At 47.4% G+C, this 25,347-nt stretch overlaps 1 protein-coding gene across 1 annotated transcript in view; it reads right to left on the reverse strand.

The window, feature by feature from the left end:
• SHLD1 (shieldin complex subunit 1) overlaps positions 1 to 20,292 on the reverse strand; it is a 281,025-nt gene extending 260,733 nt beyond the window's left edge. Inside the window, exons 1-2 of the mRNA XM_077485503.1 lie at positions 20,188 to 20,292; positions 10,852 to 11,036 (exon numbers count right to left, since the gene is read on the reverse strand). Coding sequence (XP_077341629.1) covers positions 10,852 to 11,032 — 181 coding nt within the window. The 5' untranslated portion in view covers positions 11,033 to 11,036; positions 20,188 to 20,292. The remainder of the gene's footprint in view (positions 1 to 10,851; positions 11,037 to 20,187) is intronic.
• Positions 20,293 to 25,347: the final 5,055 nt, after the last annotated feature.

The following is a 25,347-nucleotide window of genomic DNA, read 5'->3' on the forward strand; positions in this document are numbered from 1 at the left end:
TGTCTTCATCAGATCTCATCCGATCTGATCCGCCAGGGACGTAGGAGCATCCATCTGATTTTAGCGGATCAGACCGGGTTGGATGTCAGCGGACATGTCACCGCTGACATCCGTCGCTCCATAGATTAGCATGGAGCGGGCGCACATTTAGGTCCGCCGTCAAAGCGGACAGGCCGGCCTGAACAGTCCGACAGTGTGAAAGGGGTCTAAAGTCTAAACCTTTTTCTGACACTTGTTTCTTACAGTTAAAATCAGATTTTTTACTAGAAAATTACTTGGAACCCCCAAACATTATATATATATATATATATATATATATATATATATATATATATATATATATATATATATATATATATATATATATATATATATATATATATATATATATATATATATATATATATATATATATATATATATATTATTTTTTTTTTTAGCAGAGACCCTAGGGAATAAAATGGCAATTGTTACAAGATTTTATGTCACACTGTATTTGCACAGTGGTCCTTAAAGCGGGAGTCCACCGGGACTCCGCGTTTTTTTTTTTTTTTTAAAAGCCAGCAGTACAAATACTGCAGCTGCTGACTTTTAAATAGTGACACTTACCTGTCCAGCGCGCCCGCGATGTCGGCACCCGAAGCCGATCGCTCACTCGGCTGCCGGGTCCCGCCGCCATCTTGGGTATGGGAATCAGGAAATGGAGCCTTTCGGCTTCATTTCCCGGTTCCCTACTGCGCATGCGCGAGCCGCGCGGCGCAATCCGGACGGTCCCCGCTGCCTCTGGGAGCTGTGTGTTTCCCAGCAGGCAGCGGGGCACTTGCTGAAGGGGGCGGGCGCTTGCGGAACGGGGCGTAACGTAAGCCCCGTTCCGCAGAGAGCTAGCCCGGAAGTGGGTGCAGTTACCTGGATTATCCAGGTAACTGCACCCCCCTCCCCCCTGAAAGGTGCCGATTGTGGCGCCGGAGGGGGGGGGGATTCCGATGAGCGGAGGTCCATTTTAGGGTGGACCTCCGCTTTAAAATGCATTTTTTTTTGGGAAAAATACACATCAATAAATAACAAAATAAAAAAAAAAAACGAAACAGTAAAGTTAGCCCAATTATTTAGTTTAATGTGAAAGATGATATTACGGCGTGAGAATCGCGATCTATCTTCTAAGCAAGAAAATTGTGATTCTCATTTTAGCCAGAATTGTGCATCTCTAATGCATGTATGGTATATGTTTTTGTTGAATATTTTTTTTCTACTGGAAGAAAAAAAAATAGGAATTTTTATACCCACCGTAAAATCCTTTTCTCTGTAATTCACCGACCGACACAGCTCCTCTCTGTAACTAAATGGGTTGTATAGCCTGCCACTAGGAGAACTAGGCAAAATTGTAACACAATACACAGAACTGTCAGTACCGGCCCGGGGCGTAACAACCTTCCCTGCTGCCCCAGCAGACTCAGTACGTCAACAAGCAATATAACGTAGAGAAAAGGAGGGGTGGGTGCTGTGTCGGTCGTTGAAATACAGAGAAAAGGATTTTACAGTGAGTACAAAAATTCTATCTTCTCTTATATTCACCGACCGACACAGCTCCGCTCTGTAACTAAATGGGAAGTCCCCAAGCAGTGCCAAACAAGCGGTGGGAAAAAACAGCATTAAAACTTCATCCACCATGGCAAGTGGGAACTAGTGAAACTAAACCCACATAAAAACAGCAGTGTATGGAAAAACACACCGCCATATAACCGAGTATTCTCAACAGGAGAGATCCCCAACACCGCAACTTTTTTGCGGAAGTAATGCAACAGTGCAATAACAAACAGTACTGCGTTTTTATAAAAAAAACAGGAAAAAAAAATCTCAATTGCAACTACACGGCCGCCTGAAAAACTTTGCGGCCAAAACAGGCATCAGCCGATGCACTGACGTCTACCTTGTAAAACTTGGTAAACATATGGACAGGCGACCAGGTCGCTGCCTTACACACCTGAGCGACCGGCGCTTGGTGTCAGAAGGCCCAAGACGTTCCGTGTAGAATGGGCCATGATTGGAAAGGAGGGCACCTGCCCCTTCAAGGCGTAGGCTTGTACTACAATCTGTCTGATTCACCTAGAAATGGTGGCAGACGAGACCGCCACACCCTTCTTTGGACCAGCCACTGAAGCAAACAGCGAGTCTGACTTCCGAAAGGGAGTCGTGGCAGACAAATATACCTTTAGAGCCCTAACCACGTCAAGAGCGTGAGGGGCCACCTCTTTGGGGTGCTTCGGCTTAGGACACAATGATGGCAATACAATGTCCTCATTGATATGAAAGGCCGAGACCACCTTAGGTAGAAAGGATGGTTGCGGACGCAACACCACCTTATCCCTGTGGATGACCAGATAAGGCAACTTGCAGGACAAGGCTCACCAGGTTCAAATTCCACGGAGGTAACGGTGGACACACCGAAGGGACTAAATGTCGTACCCCCTGAACAAAGGTACTCACTAATGAGTGAGACGCCAGGGGTAGCTGAAAAAAATACAGCCAGAGCTGAAATTTGCCCCGGATAGACTGGCGTCCGTAGTGATCACCGTCCATTTCAGAGGAAGGAATGATTTTCCAGACTGAATCATCGGGGACCTCAACCACCAGATCAGGGAGTCCCTGACTGGCTGGCTCACCTGGATCTGCAGATCCAGGGACAATGGAGATTATTCCCATTTTGTCAAGATCTCCTTCTGCAGGACTCTGGTGTGGAACTGGGCATAAGGTACTGCCTCGAAGGAGGCTACCATGAGCCCCAGTACTCGCATGCAAAAGCGGAGCGACGACCACTTGCAGTTCATCAGTAGTTTGACCGCAGATCTGAGAGTCTGCAATTTGTCTGAAGGGAGAAAAACCCTCGCTTCCCTGGAGTCCAATAGTAAACCTAGGTACTCCAGACGCTGGGTCGGTACGATCACCGACTTCTTTAGGTTCAACAGCCACCCAAATTCTTGCAGGGTCTGCATGGTGATAGCCACATCCTCCTCTAATTCTGAGGCGGAAGATGCTCTCAGGAGGAGATCGTCTAGGTAACCCACGATCGCGATCCCACGTTGTCGCAACAACGCCAACACTGGAGCCAGTACTTTGGTAAAGACTCGGGGGGCTGATGCCAGGCCAAAAGGGAGAGCCACAAATTGGTCATTTTTGATGCCGAAGGCATATGGGTATGTGCAGGTACGCATCCTGGATGTCCAAGGATGCCAGGGAGTCCCCTTGATGGCGTGCAGCGACTACTGAGCAAACTGATTCCATTCGAAACCTCTGCACTTTTACAAAGTGATTGAGGGCTTTTAAGTCCAAGATCGGATGTACCCCTTCCTTCTTGGGAACCACAAACAGATTTGAGTAGAACCCCTGAAAGTGTTCCGATTCCGGAACTGGTACAATCACCCCCTGATTCAGCAAGTCCCTCACCGCCCCTAACAGGGCCTCCCGGCGAACTGGGGATGCGGTTATGCTGGAGGGTAAGAATCTGTTTGGCGGCCAAGAGAGAAACTCTATCTTGTAGCCTGTGGAAATCAGGTCACAGACCCATTTGTTGGATAACCGGGAGGTCCACCGGGCTGCAAACTCCCCGAAGGCGACCCCCCACCCGAAAAGTGGGTGGGGGCAAACATTCATGCGGTAGCACTTTTGTTCGCAGGCTTGTTAGGCTTGCGGTTCCAGGGTCGCTTCTGACCGTCCGTGGACGTCCTGTCGGGCTGGGAACGTTTTGTCGAAATACCGGGCGGACGAAAAAGCTGCTTGTGAGCGGAAAAAAAGAGGGCCCTTGCCTGCGGCGTGGCTCCTTAGCCTTCCTGGCCTGTGGGAGTAGTGTACTCTTACCACCCGTGGCATTTTTAACAATGTCATCCAACGAAGCTCCAAAGAGCTGGTCGCCAAGGAAGGGAAGATCCGTCAGGGCTTTCTTGGATGCCTGGTCAGTAGACCAGAATTTTAACCAAATCAGGCGCCTCAGCACCACAGCTGACACTGAAGCCCTGGATAACAGAGGGAGAGTATGCAGGGCCGCGTCACAAACGTACTTAAGGCCTTGCACTAGTTGGTCTGCTAGTTCCACGCAGACAGGGGAGGCCTGTTGCTCTCCCAATTCGCAGTGCAAACGTTTTTCCCACTCAGTCAGTGTCTGCGACACCAGTGCGGATGGCAGTATAGGTCGCACGGCTGACCCCACAACCATAAACAAGGAACGAGCCACCGCATCGGCCTTCCTGTCCATGGGATCCTTGAATGCAGGAGTCCCCTCAACCGGGATCGTGGTTACTTTATTTAACCTGGATACTGGGGGGGTCCACGACCGGAGAAGCCGACCACTTGTTGAGAAGACTTTCCTCAAAGGGGTAAGGCACCGCCATGTTTTTGGGGACCAAAAAGGTCCTTTGCGGCCGACCCCATTTCCTGTAGATGAACTTGTCAAAATAAGTCAGATACGGGAACACCTTAGGTGAATGTGCTGGCTTGCGGGATCCAAAAGGGACCGATACATCAGCAGAGGGATCCGCTGGCTCCTGGATCTTCAGGGTTGTGATAAGTGCTCCAAAAAGCGATTTGTCGTGCCCAGACCCGGGGAATCATCCTCGCTGTCCGAATGGTCCTGGTCAGCCTCGTCTGATAGGTCAGAGCAGGGGTCACCAGCCGCAGCAGGGCCCGAGTCTGCATCAGAGCTCTCCCCAGAGGACGGGGGGAAGAGTTAAGGACAGTCGTCAGGGTGTCCATGGGCACATCCGCAGGTGACCCTGTTGCAATAGTCTGGATTTCGGGGGAAGAAACACCTGTTTCTGAAGCCATGCTGACCCTACCCTGCCTGCCACCTGAAAGGGGATTTAGGACAGTGAGGGTACCACCCTCCTGCTGCCGCCGCCTGGGGGGGTGGGGGGGTTCTAGCGCCAGACTCACCACCCTGGGGCGTTCTGTGATGGTTACTACCCGTGCCTGTAGTCCCCAGGAGGTTACCCAGTTGCAGAGTGAAGAAACTGTGTCGGCAGCAGCTGTAGAAAAGAGCAGTGAAACGATCTGCAGAGCTTGCACCAGCGTTCAGGCAATGGCCATCCAGCGTCCTGTATACACAGTGGACACAGAAAACAGCATGTGATAGCACATGGCGTGCCGTCACAAGAGAACTGCAGTGAAAAGAGTGCTCGTGCTTCAAAAAAAAAATGTCCGCCAATGCAACTAATAGGAAAATCCCATAGAAAATGGCCGCTGAGGCTCACAAGGGGAACCTGCTCTGCCCTCAACCAAAATGGCTGCCGGACAGCGCCATGCGGTGACAAGAAAAATCCCAGACCAGCGCTGCCTTCAACCAGCAAAAATACCTCCACAGACACCTTTTGGGACCCCCCACACCGGGACCAGGACGATCGCTAGCTGTACAGACCCCCTACAGGTGAGAGACCCAGTGATCCCCATACACACACCGCCCGCAGCACATGCAGTCGCCCCCCCGGGAGGGAAGATAGGGACGTGGGAGATAAGAGGAGGTGGTGAGGTGGCCCCCAAATCAACTTCCCAGGGAATGCCCAGCTGCTCAACCCCCCGAGGGAGGGAGAGCCGTACTTACCAGTCCTGAAGAGCTGGGAGACATTCCATCACAGACTCACTCCTGCGCAGTTACAGGGTGGCTGCTGACCCAGTATACTGTGATCCAGACATCAGTAGCCTGGTCATATGTATACCCCGGAGCACTGAAGCTCACCGACCACCTCTGGAGCTGAGGTATGTCGTGGCCTGCCGAGCCTTAGCTGGGACCTGCACACGCTCGATGGCTGGACTGGGGGGACTACAAGGATAACTCAACCAGCCTGTCACCCAGCCGGCAGTTGGCACTGTATATGTATACTGGGAAATTCCTTTAGGGATGAGACCCTCCACTGACAACAGAGTTATTTAAGGTTATAATATCCCACGGAAAGTGCAGATTATTTTTTTGTTTCAGATTTAATAATGCAGCTGAATGAGTCTTCTCTATCTGGAAATTCATTTCCGCTGCTCTTCCTTCACATATTTTGCAAGTCCACAGAAAGCTCAAAGGATTCCTCCTCTCAGCACTAGCAAGCTGTAGAAATGTATATTTAATGTGGCTGGTGGGTAACAGCTTAAGATGCTCATCAGAGTTTCTCTTTGAAGCTGTGTGGGTCTTTAAACAATGGAGGAAGTTACTATGTGCATCATGGGAAGATTAAATAACAAGGTGTTAGAATCAAAGAGGAATAGAGACGTGCTCTTTTTATAGCTAGATCAGTGTATTTAGCTTATTAACTGCTTCAGCTCCGGGAAGATTTTACCCCCTTCCTGACCAGAGCACTTTTTACGATTCGGCACTGCGTTGTTTTAACTGACAATTGCTCGGTCGTGCGACATTGCACCCAAACGAAATGGACGTCCCTTTTTCCCCACAAATAGAGCTTTCTTTTGGTGGTGTTTGATCACCTGTGCGGTTTTTCTTTTTTGCACTGCGGCGCTGGGCGCGCTGGGCACGCTGGCGGTAAAGCGGTGCTATATTTAGCGGCGCTTTATCATCGTTTTAGCGGCTTTGCAGTTTTAACCCCCGCTAGCGGGCCGAAAAAGGGTTAAAACCACCCGCAAGGCAGGCGGGTTTGGAGCGCTGCCCCATTGTTTTCAATGGGAAGGGGCGTTTTAGGAGCGGTAAATATACCGCTCCTACAGCGCTCCAAAGATGCGGCTTGCAGGACATTTTTCAGCGTCCTGCAAGCGCACCGCTACAGTGTGAAAGCCCTCGGGCTTTTACACTGGAGATACAACAGCGGCTGTTTGAAGGCGCTTTGCAGACGCTATTTTTAGCACTCTAGCGCCTGCAAAGCGCCTCAGTGTGAAAGGGGCCTAAACAAAGAGCGACAATTAACCACTTGCTTACTGGGCACTTAAACCCCCCTCAGTCCCAGACCAATTTTCAGCTTTCAGCCAGGGGCGGACTGACCATTGGGCCACTCGGGCACTGCCCGAGGGCCCCGAGCCACTAGGGGGCCCCATCAGGGTTTTCAGCCTCAGTAAAACCAGGGACAGTATGTAAAAATCTGTGTTTTTCTTTACATCTGTCTCTGAAAAGTCCCTTACCGACATCCTTTTGGTCTAAAAATCCTGAGATTATGGCTGCCCCGCCTCTCCAGTACCTTCTCAGCCAATAGAAACATGTCTGTGTATACTGTGTGATTGTATACTGTGTGTGTGTGTGTATACTGTGTGGCCCCATAATCTCGGATTGCCTGGGGGCCCCATAATCTCCTATTGCCCGGGGGCCCCATGAGTTGTCAGTCCGCCCCTGCTTTCAGCGCTGATGCACTTTGAATGACAATTGCGCGGCCATACAACACTGTACCCAAATGAAATTTTTATCATTTTTTTCCCACAAATAGAGCTTTCTTTTGGTGCTATTTAATCACAGCTGGGAGTTTTATTTTTTGCTAAACAAACAAAAAAAGATGCAAAAAAAAAAAAAAATCATGTTTAATAGTTTGTTATAAAATTTTGCAGGTCATTTTTCTCCTTCATTGAAGTGCGCTGATGAGGCGGCACTGATAGGCTGCATTGGTGGGCACTGATAGGCATAGTTAAGGCGGCACTAATAGGCACAGATAAGGTGGCACAAATAAGGCAGTACTGATGGGCACAGATAAGGCAGCACTGATGGGCACAGATGGGCAAGGATGGGTGGCACGGATGGGTGGCACTAAGGGGCACTGATAGGTACCACTGATAGATGGGACTGATGGGCACTGATAGGTGGCACTGATAGGTGGCTCTGATAGGTGGCACTGATGGGCACTGGTAGATGACACTGATGGGCACGGATATGTGGCACTGGGGTGCAGCACCGTTGTTGAGGCAGATTGTGGGCACTGTGGGTGGCACTGCTGGGTGGCACTGTGGGCACTGCTGGGTGGCACTGTGGGCACTGCTGGGTGGCACTGACGGGGGCACTTATGTTTTATTAAGGTGGCACTGGCAGGGGGCAGGTGGGCACTGGCAGGGCTGGCCGTGATCGGGACTGATGTCGCTGTCAGCGCGAGGAGGAATAATAGCCGATTACCGGCTCCGTTGCATCACATGATCAGCTGTCATTGGCTGACAGCTGATCACGTGATAAGGGGTCGGGATCGACCCCTTGCTCGGATCAGTGATCAGGCGAGTCTCATAGACTCGCCGATCACAGAGCGCGCCGCATGCGCCCCTCAGGCAAAGGAGGTCCGCGCTGTAGCCGTCATTCGGCTATAGCGCGGATCTCAAGTGGTTAAAAAAAAAGCAATATTTCTTTACTTTTTGCTATAGTAAATATCCCCCAAATATATATATATATATAAACAAACAAATGTATTCCTCAGTTTAGGCCGATAGGTATTCTTCTACATATTTTTGTTAAAAAAAAATCACAATAAGCGTCTATTGATTGGTTTGCGTGTACAAAACAGGAGATACATTTATGGCATTTTTATTATTATTATTTTTTATTAGTAATGGCGACGATCTGTGATTTTTATCATGACTGCAACATTATGGCGTACACATGGGACACTTTTGGCACTATCTTGGGACCATTGTCATTTATACAGCGATCAGTGATATATAAATGTACTGATTACTGTGTAAATGACACTAGCAGGGAAAGGATTAAACACAATGAGGTGATTAAGGGGTTAAGTGTGTCCTAGGGAGTGATTCTAACCATAGGGGGGAGGGGTGGGCTTCAACTCACATGACAGTGATCACAGCCCACGATGACAGGGAGCAGTAGATCCCTGTCATGTCACTAGGCAGAATGGGGAAATGTCTTGTTTACATAGCCATCTCCCCATTCTGCGGCTCTGTGACACGATCGCCGGGAGACCGGCGGACATTTAGTCCGCGGATCCCGTGAGCACGGTCACGCTGTACGGGGCGGGTGCGCGAGGGCCCGCTAATTAAAGGGGACGTACAGGTACGCCCATTTGCCCACTGCTGCCATTGTGCATCGGCGTGCAGTGGTCGGCAAGTGGTTAAAGGCCAACTGCAGACAAGCAGCTAAATACGCGGATGAAAACAGATGACTGTTGCAGTGTGACATATAAAAACAATATAAAACAACCGCCATTTTATTCTCTAGGGTCTCTACTTAAAATATATACATGTTTGGGGGTTCTAAGTAATCTTCTATCAAAAATAAATAAATAATGATTTTAACTTGAAACCAACAAAAAAAAAAAAAAAAAAAAAAAGGTTTAGTGTTTAGGTGGTTAAACTTCCCTCATGTAAACACCAAAGCGTATTCCCTTGATCTAAAGGACAAATTGTTACAATGTTTATACTTAAGTTCCATTGCTAAAGAACCTTGTGATTCTTGGCAGACTGCCCGTTTTTTGTTTTTTTCCTTTCTTTTGATGGCTGTGGCTTCAGCAGAGCAGAGAGAATTCTCAGCATAGAAAGAATCGGGAAATACTTAGTCAAGATCGCAAAGAGGGAAAAAAATTGCGATAATGATTCTTAATGATTAATCGCGCAGCCACACCCCCCCCCCCCCCCCCCCTTCCCTGTGACAATAAATCCACCACCAGAAACAAAAGACCCCCAACCCCAGCAAAAATAAACTCCCCTCACCACAAAAAACCCACCCAGCAACAGCAGTCGCCCTACAGCGACAATAAGGCTGGGTTCACACTTAATACCGATGCGGCTCGCAGCAGGGGTCCTGTGTGTCCCCGTTCAACATTTCAGGTCTGATTTCAGCCCGAATTTTTGGCTCAATTCAGGCCTGAAATAGACCAAGAGACGCACAGGACTCCAGTGCAAATTCGCACTGGAGCCGCAGTGGAGATATGTGAACCGGCTTCATAGAGAGCCATTCAGAATCTCCCTTCTATTGCAAATTGGATGCGGAAAATGCGCATCCAATTTGCAATGGTGTGAACCCAGCCTAAATCTCCCAGCAGCCAGCAACAATAGACCCCTGCTGCAGCAGTAGAGCCCTCCCAGCAACAATTGACCTCCCTAGCAATACAAGATCCCCTGCAACAATAGATGCCTCACCAGGAACATTGGACCCGCAGCAACAATAAATCCCCCCTCACAACAAAATACCCTCCCAACAACAATAGACCTCCATCAGCAACAGTAGATCCCTCCCAACAACAATAGACCTCCATCAGCAACAGTAGATCCCTCCCAGCAACAATTGACCTTCCCAGCAACATAAGAAGCCCCAGCAAGAATAGATCACCCACCAGCAACAACAGACCCTCCCGCACCCCCCAGCCCCCCTTGCCATTATGTGCACTTAGTGATGAGGGTGCCGGTGTCTTATCATATAACGTCCTCCATCTGATAGTGTCCGCTCCGTACTGCGCATGCTCAGTACACAGCAACACAGATTCCGAAAATTGCCAAGGATGAACGGCGCCTGCGCCGTGAGTCCAGGTTCTATCCCCACTATCCAAGTGGACATAGAGTAGGAATAAAAAAGAGCTGAGCGCAGCGAGGCCGAGCCCGAAGCGTGGCCAGCGAAGCTCGCCCGCGAGGGGCCCTTTAATACTCACAACCCTATGTCCGCTTGGATGGTGGGGCTACCACCTCCACTCACGGCGCAGGCGCCGTTCACCTTCGGAAATTTTCCGAAGCTTCGTCTGCTCCGTACTGCGCATGCGCAGTACGGGGCGGACACCATTTCATGGCCGGACACTATACGGCAGAACACCGGAACTGTGTTTGCATGCTTTCCCGCTGAAAAAAAGCCCTGCTTTTGTATAATGTTCATTTAGTAACTGATTATGATTATAGTTTGCATAGTATATCTTCCCTTTTACTGAAAAGCACCCAAATAGGAAGAGTAAGCCCTACCAGTGTAGTTTAGTGAAGAAGCTGGTGAAGCCCAGGTTAAGGCACAGCTGGAATCCTCCACCAACGTTGCGGTTGCGGGTTCCGGGTGAAGAAGACTCTTTGATATATCATATGTACAGGAAAGGTCCAGCACACCGCTAGATTGAGGCGACTGGCTGGCTGCTGCTCTCGGTGGCTCCATTCTCCTGCCATGACAAACAACGTAATCAGAAATCTTAGAATGGAAGAAGTACATTGTCCTGCAGACAAGCATTACCAGTGAGCCTGACTGTATCAGAACTCAGATACAGCGCCCTGAAAAAGTATTCATACCCCTTGAAACTTTCCACATTTTATCATGTTGCAACAAAAAAACATAAAATGTATTTTATTGGGATTTTATGTGATGGACCAACACAAAGTGGCACATAATTGTGAAGTGGAAGGAAAGTGATAAATGTTTTTTTTTTTTATAAATTTTTTACAAATAAATATGTGAAAAGTGTGGCGTCCATTTCTATTCAGCCCCCCTAAAGACTCGGTTCACATTGCAGCAATGCGGGAACCCTGCGAATCCACTACATGTGTCAGGGACATGGCTGTCGCAGCACTGGCAATGTCGCCCAAATCCAACATGGACATTCACATTCAGGTGTGCGCATCAGCGCACACGCATGCACAATATGACGTGGCCAGGAGCCAGGCCAGAGGTCATACAGGATAAATCAGTCCAGAGCATAAACAAGAGCAAGCCAAGGTCATACACAGGAGGCAGGAACAGAAGCAAAGCCCACATGCAAGCCAGAGGTCAAACTGGCATATCAGGGAGCGAGGTCAAGGCAAGCCGGGTCCATAACGGGTTGTCCACAGATCAGGATGCAGAATTACCAGGAACACAGAGGAGCCGAGATAATCCAGCAATGTTCTATCTTTAATGGCTGGCTTAAATAGGGCGGTTGGTGCCAGCGTCTTTCACGCCACTCGCATATCGCAATGTGAACTGCAAAATTGGACAGGAATCGGATCGCATGGGATTCTGTTGCGGACCAAAAAAAGGGTCCTGAGTCCTGCCTGCCATGTCTGTGGCCGTTTCCCATCCCTTCTTTGCCCTTAGTTTCTCTGCCCTGCTACCCACCCCCTCTCCTCCATTTCCCCCCCCTTGCCTCTTGCTCTTTCTCTTTTCTCATGCTTTTTGTTTCTCTCCTTGTGGTCGGACCCGCAGGTTACCGAATCTTGATAGCAGACAATGCTCGGAGAGGAAAGTGGTATACTATGCTGGGCTACATACTATGGTTTTTTAGGCGGTATATGTGTAGTGCTTATGAGCCAATATCTCCTGGTCGGCTGACCTGGTACCGCTCGATCCTCTGGGAAAGGTATATGTTTATTTCTGTGTTCTGCTGTACCAAACCATATGAAAATCCCACGTGTGGGCCCGACTGTTGGGAACTGTCTATGTATATCTGTTATGAAAACTCAATAAAATTATATTTGGAAAAAAAAAAAAAAAAGGGTCCTGTGTGAGTTTTTGTCAGAATGTGATGCAAATTTAGCCATTCTGTATTGCTGAAATCGCATAAAACGCAGAGATCGCATGTGATTTGCAGTGCGGTGTGAATCACATCAGATGTTGGACATCACACCAGTGGGAACTGGCCCTTACTCTGATACCCCTAACTAAAATCTAGTGGAACCAATTGCCTTCAGAAGTGACCTAATTAGTAAATAGAGCCCACCTGTGTGTAATTTAATCTCAATACAACTACAGCTGTTCTGTGAAACCCTCAGAGGTTTGTTAGAGAACCTTAGTGAACAAATAGTATCATGAAGGCCAAGGAGCACACCAGACAGGTCAGGGATAAAGATGTGGAGAAGTTTAAAGCAGGGTTAGGTTATAAAAAAAATAAGGTTTGAACATCTCATGGAGCTCTGTTCAATCCATCATCCGAATATGGAGAGTATGGCACAACTGCAAACCTACAAAGACATGGCCGTCCACCTAAACTGACCAGCCGGGCAAGGAGAGCATTCATCAGAGAAGCAGCCAAGAGGCCCATGGTAACTCTGGAGGAGCTGCAGAGATACACAGCTCAGGTGGGAGAATCTGTCCACAGGACAACTATAAGCCCCTGTACACACGGTCGGAGATTTCGACAACCAAATCCGTCGGATTTTGTCCGTCGGATTTTGCCATTCGGATCTTGTCCGAAACTGTTGCATACACACGGTCGGACTAAGTTGTCGAAAAATCCGATCATTCAGAAAGTGATGACGTAATTTCGTTACGATGGGACTAGTAGCCAATAGCTTTGATGTAGGAATTTGATCTGAGCATGCGTGGCACTTGGTCCGATCAAAATTCTCTACACATGATCGGATTAGGTCCGACCGGCCCAGTTGGTTGGGAAATATTTCCAACATGTTGAAAAATTGGGTCCGACGGAGATTCGGACAGAATCAGTCCGATGCATACCACACACAGTCGGATTATCTGACGACACGGTCCGATAGGACGCATTCCGACGGATTCTCCGACCATGTGTACACGGCATTAGTCGTGTACACCACAAATCTGGCCTTTATGGAACAGTGGCAAGAAGAAAGTCATTGTTAAAAGAAAGCCATAAGAAGTCCCATGGGGGGGACACAGCAAAGGTGGAAGAAGGTTCTCTGGTCAGATGAGACCAAAATTTAACTTTTTGTCCTAAAAACAAAATGCTATGAGGGCAGAAAACTAACACTGCACATCAACCTGAACACACCATCCCCACTGTGAAACATGGTGATGGCAGGATCATGTTGTGGGGATTCTTTTCTTCAGCAGGGACGGGGAATCTGGTCAGAGTTGATGGCAAGATGGATGGAGCCAAATACAGGGCAATCTTAGGCCGCGTACACACGGGCGGATTGTCTGCACAACTTAGTCCGCTGAAACGTGTTTCAGCGGACAATCCGCTCGTGTGTGGGCTTCAGCTGACTTTTTCAGCGGACAGTCTGACGGACTTAGTCTTTTGGAATTTCCGTAATTTTGTCCGTCCAAACTTGGTTTCAGCGGACAGTCCGCTCGTGAGTAGGCAAGTTGGACGGACTAAGTATGGCGCATGCTCAGAAAGGATTTACACGCCGAAGGTTGCATTGCAGTGTATTGGACGTCGTATTTCTAGTCCCGTCGTACGTGCTGTACACGTCATCGCGCAAGCTTTCAGCGGACTGTCTGTTCATCGTGTGTGGTCAAGTCTGTTCATTCAAAAGTTGAACGGACTGTCTGTCGGATTGTCTGACGAACTTAGTTGGGCAGACAATCCGCCCGTGTGTACGCGGCCGTAGAAGAAAACCTGTTAAGAGTCTGTAAAAGACTTGAGACGGGATGGAGGTTCACCTTCCAACAGGACAACGACCCTAAACTTACAGCCAGAGATACAATAGAATGGTTTAGATCAAAGCATATTCATGTGGTAGAATGGCCCAGTCAAAGTCCAGACCTAAATCCTATTGAGAATCTGTGGCAAGACTTTGAAAACTGAAAATTGCTGTTCAGAGCTTGAGCTATTTTGCAAAGAGAAATGGGGGAAAAAATGTCCCTCTCTAGATGAGCAAAGCTGGCAGAGACATCCCCAAAAAGACTAGCAGCTGTAATTACAGTGAAAGGAGGTTCTGCAAAGTATTGACTCCGGGGGGCGCCATACAAATGCACCCCACAATTTTCACATATTTATTTGTAAAAAATTAAAAACCCATTTATCATTTTCCTTCCACTTCACAATTATGTGCCACTTTGTGTTGGTCCATCACATAAAATCCCAATAAAATACATTTATGTTTTTGGTTGTCACATGATAAAATGTGGAAAATTTGAAGGGGTATGAATACTTTTTCAAGGCGCTGTATCTAGCTCGCTTTATTTTTTTTATTTTTTTTTACATTTTAAATATTTAAAATTCAAAGCCCAAACCAAAACATAACAGGTCATTTAAAATAACCCATTTCACCAGGTCTAAAAGGTGGCCATACACTATTAGATTGTATTCATTCAGCCAGAGGACTGGATGAAAAAGATCTAAAGCCCCATACACATTATCAGATTGCCGATTTTTGTCTTCAGATTTACCAAAAACATATAATATGAGGTCAAACCTTAGGAGTTTCAATGTGTATCAGGCAGGCCTTTGCACTAACTGGTTTTGGTAAATCTGAAGACAAATAAATCAGCAGAAAATCTGATAGTGTGTATGGGGCTTAACAGATTCCTCCATCCATGCTATATAGCACAGATAGACGAATCCCCCTGCTGGTCTACAGTATTCGGACAGTTGGCGCCAGCAGCTGTCAGAATACCAGAACAGGGTTGCATCTGATTGGATGCAGACACTGTTTGGCTGACAATTTTCTGCTGGGCACCATCAATTTTTCAATCACAGGATGTTGGGTGGGATGCAGCCGTCGGGACCACCCACTGAGCGATTGTTTGAATTTTAGTGTATAGGGGGTTAAAGTGTTACTAAACCCAGGAGCCTGCATTCACTATATCTGATCTCCCACAGTACACAGAACATGGAACTGCAATTATTTTAGTAAATATAAACTGCTAAAAACCTTTTCTCATCAGCAGTATATAGCAGTCTTGTGACTTCTATCAATGTTTGGTTAAAGCTTGTAGGAGCAGTTTTCATTCTCCTCTGACTGTCCTATGAGACTGCATAACCCTTGACCCTCTGTTTGGACAGTGCTGATTGGCCCTGTGCTGATCACATGCGCCCTCCCAAGAAAAAAAAAAAAAAACACACTCTAGCAGTACACATCAAACCGAGCATGTGCAGAGTTCATCCTGGGGCTCTGTACTATAAGGAGATGGATTGGGGACAGTGGAAGAAGGGGAGGATCAGTGAAAAGCCTTTTTACACAATGCAGAGGATTAACCACTTAAGTTCCACAGAGCGTATAACAAGCATGCTTTATTGCAAATACACACTGACTGTACTGTTGTGGGTTTAGTGATGCAAATCAGGGTGCTGTGCCAAGTCATGCCATGCTTTGGTGTATATGGCAGTAACAGGGCTCCATACAGCTATAGTGGCACATCATTTAACCAAAAAAAACAGCCAAGTAGGCAGATAGCATCTTCATTATAAGAGGACAGGACTGTTGGCATCTGATTTTCTATCAGAACATCTGTTATCAAGAATGGAACCTGAGAACAGCTGGATTTACCTTCAGCTTTACCCATTACCTTCACACACCACTAGAGGGCGGAATAACTCTCTACAACAGCCAGCCTATACCCACATAGCAAGTGCTAAGGTGCAACGTGGTCATTTCTTGGTCAGTGGCGTGATCTGAGACCATAAACTACAAGCCGCCAACTCAACCGAATCCGTCTATTTTTCTACTATCACTTCTATTAAAATCGCAAAGAAGACCCCTCTAGTCTCAACAGTTTAATTTTAACCACTTCAGCCCCGGAAGGATTTGTTAAAGACCAGGCCATTTTTTTGCGATACGGCACTGCGTCGCATTTAACTAACAACTGCGTGGCCATGCGACATTGCACCCCAATAAAATCAATGTCCTTTTTTTTCACCACAAATAGAGCTTTCTTTTGGTGGTATTTGATCACCTCTGCAGTTTTTATTTTTTACGCTATAAACAGAAAAAAAACAAAAAAAAAAAAAAACACAATTTTGAAAAAAAAAAAAAAGAAAAAACAATATTTTTTACTTTTTGCTATAATATCCCCCCCATTTTTTTTTTTTTTTTAATAAATTACTTCATCAGTTTAGGCCAATATGTATTCAACAAAAAAATGCAATAAACATATATTGATTGGTTTACGCAAAAGTTATAGCGTCTACGAAATAGATGTATTTATGGCATTTTTATTATTCTTTTTTTTTTTTTTTACTACTAATGGCGGTGATCAGCGATTTTTAGCGGGACTGTGACATTGCAGCAGACAGATCGGTCATTTTTGACACTTTTTGGAAACCAGAGACATTTATACAGCGATCAGTGCTAAAAATATCCACTGATTACTTTATAAATGACACTGGCAGGGAAGGGGTTAACACTAGGGGGCGATCAAGGGGGTTAAGTTAAGTTGCTATTGCTCTTAAAGTGGTTGTAAACCCTTACAAACCACTTTGACCTACAGGTAAGCCTAGATTAGGGCTTACCTGTAGGTCCAAAAAATATCTCCTAAACCTACACAGTTTAGGAGATATTTACTAAAAGACAGTCACCGCTGTCTACGGCGCATGCGCCGTAAACAGCGGTGCACAGGCGCACCGTCGCCGTTAACAGCGGCAGGCTGCTAACGGCGATATGCCGTTAGTGGCGGCTCCTGTGCGCATTCGCGGGAGTGACGTCATCGTTGCTCCGGCGCTGAGTGTCCGGAGCAGCGATACACGGAAGAAGATGGACGCTCCGGACTACAAGGGACAGCAGTGACATCGCTGGCTCCTGTGTCAGGTAAGTGACACATAATGGGCTACTATATGATGCATAGTAGCCCAATATGCTTTACCTTTGCAGGGAGACAAAGTAGAAGTAAACCCTTATTATAGGCTTACCTGGTTGTGAAGGGTTTACAACCACTTTAACCACTTGCAGACCGGACCATTTTGCTGGTCAAAGACCAGACCACTTTTTGCGATTCGGCACTGCGTCGCTTTAACTGACAATTGCGCGGTCGTGCGACGTGGCTTCCAAACAAAATTGACGTCCTTTTTTTCCCACAAATAGAGCTTTCTTTTGGTGGTATTTAATCACCCCTGCGGTTTTTATTTTTTGCGCTATAAACAAAAATAGAGCGACAATTTTGAAAAAAAACGCATTATTTTTTACTTTTTGTTATAATAAATATCCCCCAAAAATATATAAAAAAACATTTTTTTTCCCTCAGTTTAGGCCGATACGTGTTCTTCTACATATTTTTGGTAAAAAAAAAATCGCAATAAGCGATTATTGATTGGTTTGCGCAAAAGTCATAGCGTTTACAAAATAGGGATAGTTTTATAGCATTTTTATTAATAATTTTTTATTATTTTTTTTTTTACTAGTAATGGCGGCGATCAGCGATTTTTATTGTGACTGCGACATTGTGGGGGACCCATCGGACATTTTTGGGACCATTGTCATTTATACAGTAATCACTGCTATAATAATATTCCTGTGTAAATGACACTGGCAGTGAAGGGGTTAATCAGTGGGTGGCAGTGTAGGGGTTAAGTGTTCCTAGGGGTGTGTTACTAACTGTGGGGGGGTTGGGCTTTCATTTAGTGAACACTGTGCTCCAATCACATGGAGCAGAGATCAGCGTCACTAGTTGCTAGGCAGAATGGAGAAATGTTGTTTACACAGCATTTCCTCCATTCGGCCGCTCCGTGAGACGATCGCGGGGATGCCCGCGGCGATCGAGTCCGCGGGTCCCGGGACCGGTCCCGACCAGCGTGGGAGCGCGCCGCCGGCGGCGCGCTCCCGATGGCAGGGCGGCATTGAATATTGGACGTACCTGTACGCCAATATGCCTGCCCGTGCCATTCTGTCGACGTACATCGTTGTGCGCTAGTCGGGAAGTGGTTAAAAGCGGCCGACGCACACCTACGGCAATTCACGCAGCTGAGCCAACCTGCCGCCGTATGACGGCGGCTGGTTGGCAAGCGGTTAAAGCTAAACTGTGGGAAAATGAAAACTCCTCCCTTGCATTAGAGCTGTGCCTGTAGTGGAAGGGTTAATTGCTCGTTTATGGCAAAGGGGGACCAGGTAAAGCAGTTTTACTTACCTGATCCTCTGCTCTTCTGTACCGGTCCCCTGTGCTCTGGTGGTCTAAGTTACATAGCTAGTCAGGTTGAAAAAAAAGACACAAGTCCATGTAGTTCAATCAATAAAAAGGGGAAAAACAAAACAAAACATACAATCCTATACAGTAAAACGTCGGATTACGAGTAAAGCGTTTTATGAGCGTTTGGCAATATGAGTTGTTTTCTTTTAAAATCCTGACTCAGGATTCAAGCCTCTGGGGTGTGCAGTACCGCATGTGGCCAGAGGTCCTGCGGCGCCGGTGACGCTCGGAGACGCTTGGTTCCTAGTGTCTCTGAGCTCCTCCGAGCATCTCCGGCTCCCCCTCCCCACCTCTGGCCACATGTGATACTGCATACACTAGCAGTGACACTGGAACAAATTATCTGAGTTTCCATTGATTCCTATGGGGAAACCCGCTTTGGTATACGAGTGCTTTGGATTACAAGCATGATTCTGGAATGAACTATGCTCGCAATCCACTACTACTGTATACACAATCCTATTAGATTTGGGGGAATGGTTGGGCCCAACATTGGTTGTTCAGCCCGTTCTGGGAACACCCGAATTGGCAGAGTTTTCAGCATGTATTCGCCCCTGCCAAATGCACTGTGCATTGCACTGTGCATTCTGTGCCCAAAGCTTTGCCCAATTAGGGTGCAGGAAGGCCTGATTCACACCTATGCAGGTTGCAGTTTGCATACTCCAGGTGCATTTTGCGTTTTTTCAATACACATTTTTGATCCATTGAAGTCTATGGAACCAAAAACCAGAAAAAAAAATCCCTGGCCCTTTCCATAAAATGCAAATCACAGGCAGTGAGACATTGCCCCGATGCGCAGCTGCAGAGATCGGGAAATGTCTCACTGCCTGTGATTAGCGCAGCGCAGTGCCGACTTCCTGGCGGGCTCCGCACGTGGGCTGTGCGAACACGCCGGAGCTCATCCATAGTGTGAAGCTAAGTGCAATTTTCAGTGCGATTTTCAAAGTGAATTTGCGACTTGATGTGATTTGGATACAGCTGCGATTTCTGTCATGGGGAAGTCGAACCGGCTGGAATCGTATGACAAGAGGGCAGATAGCATTTCCTTTGAAGCCTATGGACTATAGAATCGCACCAAAGAAGCACAGGACCTTTTGTCAAAGTCGCATGGCATTGATGTGAACAGACTCCATAGAAACCAATGTTATTTCCCTTGTCGTGCGATCCGATTCACATCTGAAATTGCATCAGTGTGAACCAGGGCTCAGTGATTACACACGCATGCGCATAGTGTGTTTGGACAGAACCACTGTACTCATGCGCCTCAGCGTTCAGACGCTGCTGTGTCCATCAACACAAAGCACAATAATGAACAATGGTAGAGCCCCTCCATGGCAGAAATGATCATTTGCAACCCCCATGTTCCTGGGTGCAGGGGATGGTCAGCAGCACACATATAATGCTCAGCTAAAAGCAGCAGGAAAAAGGAAGAGGAGCTGCTGGGAGTTGTAGTTCATGCAGTGTACAGCAGAATCTTTTACCTTTAAATCTCCCTCATTTCATTGTGTCTGTCAGCTTACCTCAGGAAAACATTCAATGCACGGAACAAAACTTGCAAAAGGAAACTGATACCGAATAAAAGCTAAGTGAACATTGCCCACATCAAAGATGGCCGCTGCTGGCATCTCCTATGTGGGTTACTAGCCTAACCGAACATGGCGGCTGCAGCTTGCACTACGGTGTCTTGGCTGAGACAAATGTTGTAAAAGGGCAAAATGTTATGTGACGTTATTCAGTGTGGTTTTCAGTTGGATAATTACATACAGTGATTGTTATGTAATAAAGCACTAATAATATACTACTAGTCTGAGGCCATTTCATATGCTGCAGCTGTGTCAGCTAACAAATCTGCCTGACAGGCTTCTAAGAAACCACTAAACTCCCTCTCAGCTTCATTTTTTTTTTTTTTTTACTTATTCAGGGTTTGTTTACACATGCGGCAAGGACTGTCGCTCCTCTGAAAAGCGATCCCCACTTGAATGACTTTTCAGAGGCATTGGAAAAGCAGTGAATAGACACTATGTTGCCTCCTCACCGCCTGATTTAACCCCACAAATGCCGCACCACCACACAGTGCACACAATTGCGGGGCAGTTGCAACCCAGCCCTATTCACTTGAATGGGTGGTATTCGGTTGAGGGGTTTAATGCCTGTCACAACCATGAAGTAAAGTGTCGTACCCACGTACGACAGGTATACACCACCGCTGTCTTTGCAGCTTAAAGAGGAGGTCTAGCCTGGGTGAAAAAAATGTAAAAGTCAGCAGCTACAAATACTGTAGCTGCTGAGTTTTAATATTAGAACACTTACCTGTCCAGGGAGCCCGTGATGTTGGCACCTCAGCCGATCTTCGGATCGACTCCCAGGTGCTTCCGCCGCCATACCTGTTAAGGGAACCCAGTAGTGAAGTCTTCACATCGGGTTCCCTACTGCGCATGCGTGAAGCGTGCTGAGCTTTCTAATTGGCCCGTCAACGCGGGAAGGAGGAGGGAGGCCGAACTTCCGGGAGATCGGGCAACCACCCATCCATAGTTGCCAACTGTTCTGAATTTCCCGGGACATTCCCGGGATTAGGACATTTGTCCCGATTTAATTTTGTCCCGGGAAATTCGGTTTGTCCCGTTTTTTGCCACCGCCGGCCGCTAGAGGTCCGCGGCCGGTGGAGACATTGTCTCCGCCGGCCGCTATTTTAAAGAAGACCAGAAGCTGGTCTTCAATAGAGATCAGATGCTGCGGCACCGCCCACCCCCGCTGCCAGTGTCTGTGAAGTGTGGTGGGTGGCGCCGCAGTTAAAAGTCATTCCGCGCAGCCAGTCTGTGTATGTGGGGGCCAGTCTGGAGATGTGGGGGCCAGTCTGTGTATGTCAGTGGCCAGTCTGTGGATGTGGGGGCCAGTCTGTGGATGTCGGGGGCCAGTCTGCGGATGTCGGGGGCCAGTCTGCGGATGTCGGGGGCCTTCTGGAGATGTCGAGGGGGCCAGTCTGTGGATGTCAGGGGGGCCAGTCTGTGGATGTGGGGGGGGGCCAGTCTGGATGTCAGAGGGCGCAGTCTGGATGTCAGAGGGGCACCAGATGTAAGGAGGGGCTCCGCTGATGGACACAGATGTGAGGAAGGTACCTCTGATGGGGCACCTGATGTAAGGAGGGACTCTGCTGGGGGCATCTGATGGCATCTGGTGGCAGGCAACATGGTTAGTGACGTGCTCATGGCTCCCACTGATTCTGCATTATGGTGAGTTGAATGATTTCATTTCATATTACAATGTAATAATAGAAATAATGCGCTTCAATCATCCTGACACCATAACAATCATGGTATTTGGAGTATCTTTATCTGCTGATTATCAAACTCTGAAAAACACATATTGCTATTGTGGTGTAGGATCGGGGGGCTGCTGTCCCTCCATCCCTCCCCCCCTTTCCCTCTCCCCCTCCTTTCCCTCTCCCCCCTCCTGCGCGCTTCGCATTTTCACCTTTTTCTATGCCACACCTATAATCGCATGCCTGCCCCCTAATTATAACACAACTCCGCCTACTGCCAAAAAAGTGTCCCGATTTTTTTTTTTACAATGTTGGCAACTATGCCCATCTCCGGAAGTGGGGAAGGGGACCTGTCAAAAACAGGTCCCCCATTCCCCCTTCTGCCCTAGAGGGTGCCAAATATGGCACTGGAGGGGGGGAGGAAGCGTATAAGCGAGAGTTCCTCTTTTGGGTGGAACTCCGCTTTAAGGACTCATTCAGATGGGCATAAAAAAACACTACGTTTAGATGTGTACAGCAGATAGCTTGGTGCAGATCTAAACGCAGCACTATTGTAATCTATGAACCCATATACACAGTTGTGCCTACATAAAAAATAAGCGCTACATTTATTTTTTAACCACTTATATGTGCATTGGCCAGGTGGGAGCCGTCTACTTCTGATAGGATGTTCAGGAACGTCCTACAGAAGCAGCGGGATCGCGTGCTCGCGCAGCGGCGCGATCCCGATGTGCTCGTGTCACCCGGACACGGTGCATCTCAGATCGGCAGGAGGGCTCTGTGATTGGCCCTCCTGATCACATGATGGCTGTGTCCAATCACGGCCGTCATGTGATATAAACAAACAGCCGGTTGCTAGGCAATCGGCTCCTCCTCTCCTCAAACAGAAGTCATCGCTGAGGAGAGGAGAGCAGATCGCTGCAGCCGGCTGGTGATCAGTGAGTATGAGCTGTTTTTTACAGCTTTTTACTCACTGATCACCAGTCTAGTGTAAACACACAACACACCACACAGTATAAACACAGTCCCCACATATGTCCCCAAAACACACATGTCCCCAAAACATACATGTCCCCAAATAATAAAAACACATGTCCCTAATAATAAAAACATGTCTCCCACATATGTCCCACTAAAATCACATGTCCCAATGATTATCTGCACACATATGTACGTGATCACCTGCACACATATGTACATGATCATTTGCGTACATATGTCCGTGATCACGCAAACGAATTATTACACACCTAACTAAATTTTTTTTTACCAAAAACATGTAGCAGAATACATTTTGGCTTAAATTTATGACAAAATTTGATTTTATTGGATTTCTTTTCAAATAGAAAAAATAAAATATTGTTTTTTTTTTCCAAATTTTATTGCCCTTATATCGCAAAAAATAAAAAACAGAGTCGTGAATAAATACCACCAAAATAAAGCTCTATTTGTGCGAACAAAATGATAAAAATGTCATTTGGGTACAGTGTAGCATGACCGCGCAATTGTCACTGAAAGCGCTAGAGCGATGAAAGCTGAAAATTGGGCTGGGAAGGAAGGGGGCGAAAGTGCCCTGTATTGTAGTGGTTAAGTTACATTTTTATTGCTTCCTTTCCTTGGCTGGCCAAATCCACACTGCACCTCCCAATAGAGATGGGGGGGATTGGCCCTACCAAACTTCCAGGTGTATTACTGGGAAATGCTAGTGACAACGTACTGGTGGTTTGAGGGCTCACGTTCTAATGCTGCGGTATGCGTGGAGGCTGCCTATTTGGGCGTTTTGATGAATCTCCAAAATGTAATCCACAGGGCACCGAGGGCGTATGAGGCAATTCTGAGTCCGAATAGGGCAATGCTGAGGATGTGGACGATGGCCAGGCATCACTTTATCCAAGAGCTGCGTTGTTCTCCAGTCCAACCTCTCTGGGGAAATCCCAAACTAGCACACTTTAGGTCGATCCCCGTCCCCAAGTAAGGGCAAGATTTGATGTTAGGAAGCTAAGGGACATTATAACAGAGGGAATACTACTGACCTTCACCCAGCTTTCCCAATTGTTCCAGCTGCCGAGTTGGATGTTTTTCCCGCTATGCTCACCTTCCTCATGCAGTCAGGGCCCAGTTCCCCAATTCTCTGCTTATTCAATTAGACCCAGTTGAGGAAATAATGCTATCTCAGAGGGATCTTGGGAAGCCTCTTTTTACTCTCTATAGGACTTTACTTGCTACCGCCTCCCCTAAGATACACAAACCGTGGGATCTTTGGAAGAAGGATATTCCTTCCCTAGATAGAGGATTGGGAGGACTGTCTTGAACAATACCCCAAGCTGGTAGTCTCCTCTAAAGACAAATTAATACAAGCCAAATGTTTACATCATGTTTATTACACCCTGGTAAGACTACACAGAATATATCCAGAAAAGGACCCCAGTTGTCTCCGCTGCCACACCCAGCTAGGTTCATATTTTTATATGTTCTGGGAATACCCCAAGATCTATGCTTTCTGGATTGAAGTCTTTGATTTGCTGAATCTCAGACTAAGGCCGCGTACACACGCGGGGACTGTTCGCCCAACTTTGTCCGCCAAACAGTTTCAGCGGACAGTCCGCTCAAAATTAGCATGGACGGACTTGCCCACACACGACGAACGAACAGTCCGGTGAAACCGTGCGCGATGACGTGAACGGCACGTACGACGGGACGAAAAATACGACGTCCTATACACTGCAATGCAAACTTCGGCGTGTAAATCCTTTCTGAGCATGCGCGGAACTTATTTTGCCGAACAAGCCTACACACGAGGGGACTGTTCGCTGAAACAGAGTTTCAGCGGACAGTTTTTCGGAATTTCCGAAAAACTTTGTTCAGCAGACTGTCCGCTGAAACTGTCCGCTGAAAGCCCACACACGAGCGGACTGTCCGCCGAAACACTGTTCAGCGGACAAAGTTGAGCGAACAGTCCCCGCGTGTGTACGCGGCCTAAGACCCCATACACACTATTAGATTTTCTGTAGATTTTTGCATCTTTGCTGTGGTTTAGGAGTGGTGAATACACCGCTCCTAAACTGCCCCTGCCCATTGAAATGAATGGGAATTTGGAGGGCAACAGAGGGTAAGTACTGTTCTAGGAGGGGCAATTTGGGGGGGGGGGTTCTAAGAGTGGTGATTTAGGAAGATTTGTGTCAGGAAGGGGTATGGGGGAAGGAGATTTGTGCTAGGAGGGGGAAATGGGGGGTTGTGCTTGGAAGGGGTGATTTGGAGTAGGGGTGGGGAGATGTGTACTAGGAGGGGAAATGTTAGCGGTATAGGTAGGAGGGGTGATTTTTTTTGGGGGGGGGGGTAAAGAGTTGTACTGGGAGGGGGAATTTTAGCAAGGGGGTGGACTTGTACTGGGAGGGGGGGGGGGAATTTATTCTTAGGGGAA

Source organism: Lithobates pipiens, unplaced genomic scaffold (assembly GCF_037356315.1).
Source record: "Lithobates pipiens isolate NorthernLeopardFrog02 unplaced genomic scaffold, aLitPip1_a1.2 Scaffold_18, whole genome shotgun sequence".
Lineage (NCBI taxonomy): Eukaryota > Metazoa > Chordata > Amphibia > Anura > Ranidae > Lithobates > Lithobates pipiens.